Genomic DNA, 5,000 nt, shown 5'->3' on the forward strand with positions numbered 1-5,000 from the left:
ATATATATATATATATATATATATATATATATATATATATATATATATATAATTTGTACAGCATTTCGCAACGCTACTGTTAACCAAAGGTAGCAATATTGAAGAGCCCGCTGGCACGTCCACTTCAGACCAAAGTTTTCTCTCCCCCAGGTATTCGAGGCCGTGACAGGGCGCAGCCAGGTCAACGTGTCCTCGCGCTGGCCCAACTTCACGCTGGAGGGACTGACGCCCGGCCTGGACTACATCATCCAGGTCATGGCCAGGAACGCCCTCGGGAATTCCGATCCCGTCAGACTGGAGGCCTTCACCTACAAGATGGCGGAGAACAGAATGAGTAAATGACGACTTTTCCCTTTCTTTCACTTTTCGTAATTATGGCCCAGTCGCGCACGCCAGAGTGAGATTACGCCTCTGGCCTGATCGATTCGTTTACAGCTGTTAGGTTTTCTTAGTGTTTATGAATACTGTACATTTTTCTTTCTTTGCGCTCTCCGTAAGTAGCCTCCTCCTTGTCCTTCCCAGGAGACGAGCAAGTGGAGGAGGAGCCCGGGGAGGAAGGGCCCGCAGCAGGAGTGCTACTGGGAAGCCTGGTGGTGGTCGTCGTGCTGGTCCTGGTGCTGGCGCTGCTGGTGCGCTGCCTGTGGGCGCGGCGCGGCCAAGAGGGACATAGAGGCCGCGGGAAAAGCAGAGGCTACGCGCCGCCCGAGAAGCCCGGCGGGGGTCTCTCCGGTGAGTACCAGGGGGGGGGGGGGGCACTGCCTGTGCTTGGGCTCGAAAGATGCAAACTTTGAGGCCCAATATACACTCAGGATCCCTGCACAGTGCACTGTGTAAACTCGATCGGCGAGCCGCTGTCACATACTACCCATGTATATTGAGCCAGTCTACACAGTGCTCAGTGCTATCATTGAGTGACGATGTCGGGGGAAGTCTTTAAAGACGGACTGATACTGAATGCAATATCTATGGTAACGACATACATTTCACATAATAGTGAAAAGAGAAAGGCATTTCATTCAAAGAGGTTCATTTTCACATGCGAGACACGTCTCAAGTGTGTGTGTTATGCATGCACAAAATTGCCATACTTTTGTAATCATTGCATGAATATTGCTTCTCAAGGCATAGGATAATTAGTCCTCGGATATTATTCCTGAAGGACATAATTTCTTTTTTTAAGAGAGAGGTCAACCTACGATCACGTACACGGCCTTATCCTTTCGGTCAATGAACTAGTGCCAAAACGTGCGGTAATTCGTAAACTCACATATCATACTGACACCGACGGAGATGTTGCTGTCACGACGTAAACGCAAAGATTGAGAGAAAGCCTACCCACGCACACTAGACGCAGACACTACATGCTGGCACTGCGCTTGGATCTTTAGGAGGCTGAACTGGCACTGTGCATCCACGGGACAAGCGCGTTTCCTCAAACTAACCATAAAGACGCGCAAAATACCCTGCACAAATTTGAGCTTAAAGGGACCCGAATTTTCTTTGAACAGAAGTATTTTGTGAAATGCGCGAGCCCCGCATGTGTAACAGCTTCCTTAATATCCCAGGGGCGACTCAACACTACACATGTCTGTTTGGAATATGCGTTTGGGAGGCATGACGCCCTTGTCCAGTTCTTGCGCCTTAAACGTACAGTCTTCACAGAGCATACCTGACGTCGTCACTCAATGAAAGCGCGGCACAAATGAAGAATTTAGCTCCTTGCACATGATGAAGGACCTTGACATGTGCAAACTGAGTCGGTATAATGCACTGTGTAGTGCCTCTGAGCATGTATAAAGACTTAAAAAGATGGAGACATATGCGCATGAGAGCATTCACTCTTTCAGATACACAAATAACACAGCAGCCACCAACCACGACCCCCCCCCCCCCCCATCTGGACGTATGTGTGTATACATACATATATACGTGCGTACGTACGCACACACACACACACACACACACACACACACACACACACACACACACACACACACACACACACACACACACACACACACATAACACACACAAACACACACACACACACACACACACACACTCACACACACACACACACACACACACACACACACACACACACACACAAACACACACACACAAACACACACACACACACACACACACACACAGACACACACACACACACTCGCACACACACATACACACATACACATACATACATACATATATATATATATGTATATATAAATATATAAATATATATATATATATATATATATATATATATATATATATATATATATATATATATATACCCACACACCTATATTTGTGTGTATATACATGTATATATTCATACATATATACATATATATATATATATATGTATGGTATATATATATACATATGTATGTATGTATGTATACACACATGAACTTGTATAACTTTTTTTTTTGTTCTATTCCACATCAGGTACTTAATCTATCGATAAAAATTACATTTCCATATATGTCGTCTTTATCTGTTGGTGCAAATACTTGAAACAGTCTTGGAGGTGAATTTTGAGCTAAGCAATGGTCACTGATCAGCCTCTGTTTGGTTTCAATCATGTTCGCTTGTTTTTTTTATAGACACAAAGGTTTTTCTTTCGGTGGACACACAATCTCAGGAAGTAGTGACGACAATCGTCACGGAAGACGGAAAGCGCTTCATGTAGCAGAGGCAGGTAGCGAAGCGCTCGAACCTTAGCTCCTCCATTGTTGACAACCATCGTGGGGAAGGTAACCAGGCACGTCCTCAACCACACTCGCACCTCCTCTCGTAGTCTGGCCTCGAACCACTCTTGAGCGCTGGCTGAGAGGATTTCTGTTCACACCTTGCACACAGCAATTAGAGTCACACGAAAGAATGATTATGACGTTTAGCCCACCGTATGTGTAGCCACACGCTAGAGCACACTAGGCGTGGAAGAGACACACTAGAACACGGCAAAGCACTTGCAAATGTATGTTTTTCCCCCCACTAAATTTGCGGAAAAATCGGTATAGGCTGACGGAAAAGAATGATAGATCGCACTAAATGCACTAGCCATATCAAAGTACTGATTGCACTGTCTTTTTTTAAATGGATATTGCCATTCAGTGTATGTTTTTGGTTTGTGCACGTAAAATTGAGTTAAAATCATTTTGTTATTACCAAAAAGGGCTGTACGTAAAATAATTATCGGTAATTAGTAGAATTCTGCATTAGGGCAGATAATGATAAGGGAGATGAGAAGGACACCTGTGCTGGCTATCATAGAACTAACACTTCCAATTACGGTATATATATTGTTGGTACATGGTATGCATCACCTACATCTCTCTTCATTAAAGGTATCTAATTCATGGAGTTGTTAAGAAAATGAAAATGAAATATATTTATAAAGCGCTCTTTGTTAGCTTTAACATCTCATGCTGTAGCAGGAGCCTCCTTCAAAAGTTATCAGCGAACGACACCCTTGTTCCCACACGCTGTCGTCTGCACACTTGAGGTTCTGGCAAGTGTTTGGAATTCATTTTCCCATTATGAATACCCGGGAAAAAGATAACCATACTTGCAACGTGATCGGAGCTCTTCGGTTTCACTTTGAGGCGGGGAATTGGAGGGGAATCCTAGTGGTTTGAATATCTATGTAACGGGGAAGACATAGTTGTTGTATTTTGAGGGTTGTAAGAGTGTGTGGTAAATGTATTGTAAATTACCTGTTGATTATCAGTTTTTTTTTCCATACACACATACACAGGCACACTCGAACACGATTTCTCTCTCTCTCTCTCTCTCTCTCTCTCTCTCTCTCTCTCTCTCTCTCTCTCTCTCTCTCTCTCTCTCTCCTCCCTCCCTCTCGCTTCCTCCCTCAGTGTGAAGCAGAGGTCATAAAAGAAGAAGTCATGGCATCAAGACTAATGAAGTAGGTTATTAACGACAAATATTTTCAGTTTGAGCTCTAAAAATGATCTAGCAAATTTTGCGCTGTTGAATAAATAATGATAATGACAAAAAAAACTAAATAAATAGAAAAAAATAAAAATATTTTCTTTCCAAGTCTGTCAGGGACGTGCAAATTGTGTTGCCGGAATATCAGACTGAAATATTATGTCAATCACTCACAGCTGCCAGCTTTGTTCGTAGTGGTTTTGCCATCTCTCGGGAATACAAAGGCAAAACGTTTGCCGTCTTACATGCGCGTTTACTTTACTATGCCAAGGCAAGGAACTTGGTACAAGAACTTCGCATTAATCAGCTGGACATTTTTCACTTTCAATCACTCTCTACTTTTACAATGTGGATTCAGCAGGATCATCTCGTATTTGCCAGGATATTCGAAGAGAATGTCGGTTTATATTGCACCATATACATTTTTGTGCCTATACATATATACATATAGACGCACATACAAACGTTAAGGCAAACAAAAACACTTGCAAACATATTCTCGCACTGCCACACATGCATATTTCCGTATATTTCTCTCTGAAGCAAGAACGTGCGAAGGCGGAAAGAGAAGAATGAGAAACGGGGAGAAAAAGACGTATGAATAGAGGAGCAGGATGTTGAGGATGAGACTATAACTCCCGGGGAGAAATTATGGCCAGGATCATGACATCTGCGAGGGTTAGGACATGGCCTTGTTGTTCGTGTTGGCCTTTCGGCGTGTCTTGGATATTATTTTCTTACCATTTTTTATTTCTTTCCTTCCTTTCTTTTTAAATGTGGATGTGTCCATGTACCTACCAACTCACACATCCAGGACATATACACGAACACACATAGATAAAAAAATAAGTTTATTCTGTTATCATTAATAATGGGAGTGATAATTCATAAAAAGATAGCGATAACGATTATGATAATGGTAATGACAATCACAATGATGATAACTATTATGAAAATGATAATGATAATGATAATGATAATGATAACGATGATGATAATGATACTTATAATGAAAATAATAATAATAATAATAATAATAA

At 42.1% G+C, this 5,000-nt stretch overlaps 1 protein-coding gene across 1 annotated transcript in view; it reads left to right on the forward strand.

Moving 5' to 3' along the window:
• LOC125042460 (nephrin-like) overlaps positions 1-5,000 on the forward strand; it is a 38,836-nt gene that overhangs the window by 29,251 nt on the left and 4,585 nt on the right. The window contains exons 13-14 of the mRNA XM_047638095.1: positions 151-334; positions 523-729. Of these exons, the coding sequence (XP_047494051.1) occupies positions 151-334; positions 523-729 (391 nt within the window). The remainder of the gene's footprint in view (positions 1-150; positions 335-522; positions 730-5,000) is intronic.

Source organism: Penaeus chinensis, chromosome 32 (assembly GCF_019202785.1).
Source record: "Penaeus chinensis breed Huanghai No. 1 chromosome 32, ASM1920278v2, whole genome shotgun sequence".
NCBI classification, from domain to species: domain Eukaryota; kingdom Metazoa; phylum Arthropoda; class Malacostraca; order Decapoda; family Penaeidae; genus Penaeus; species Penaeus chinensis.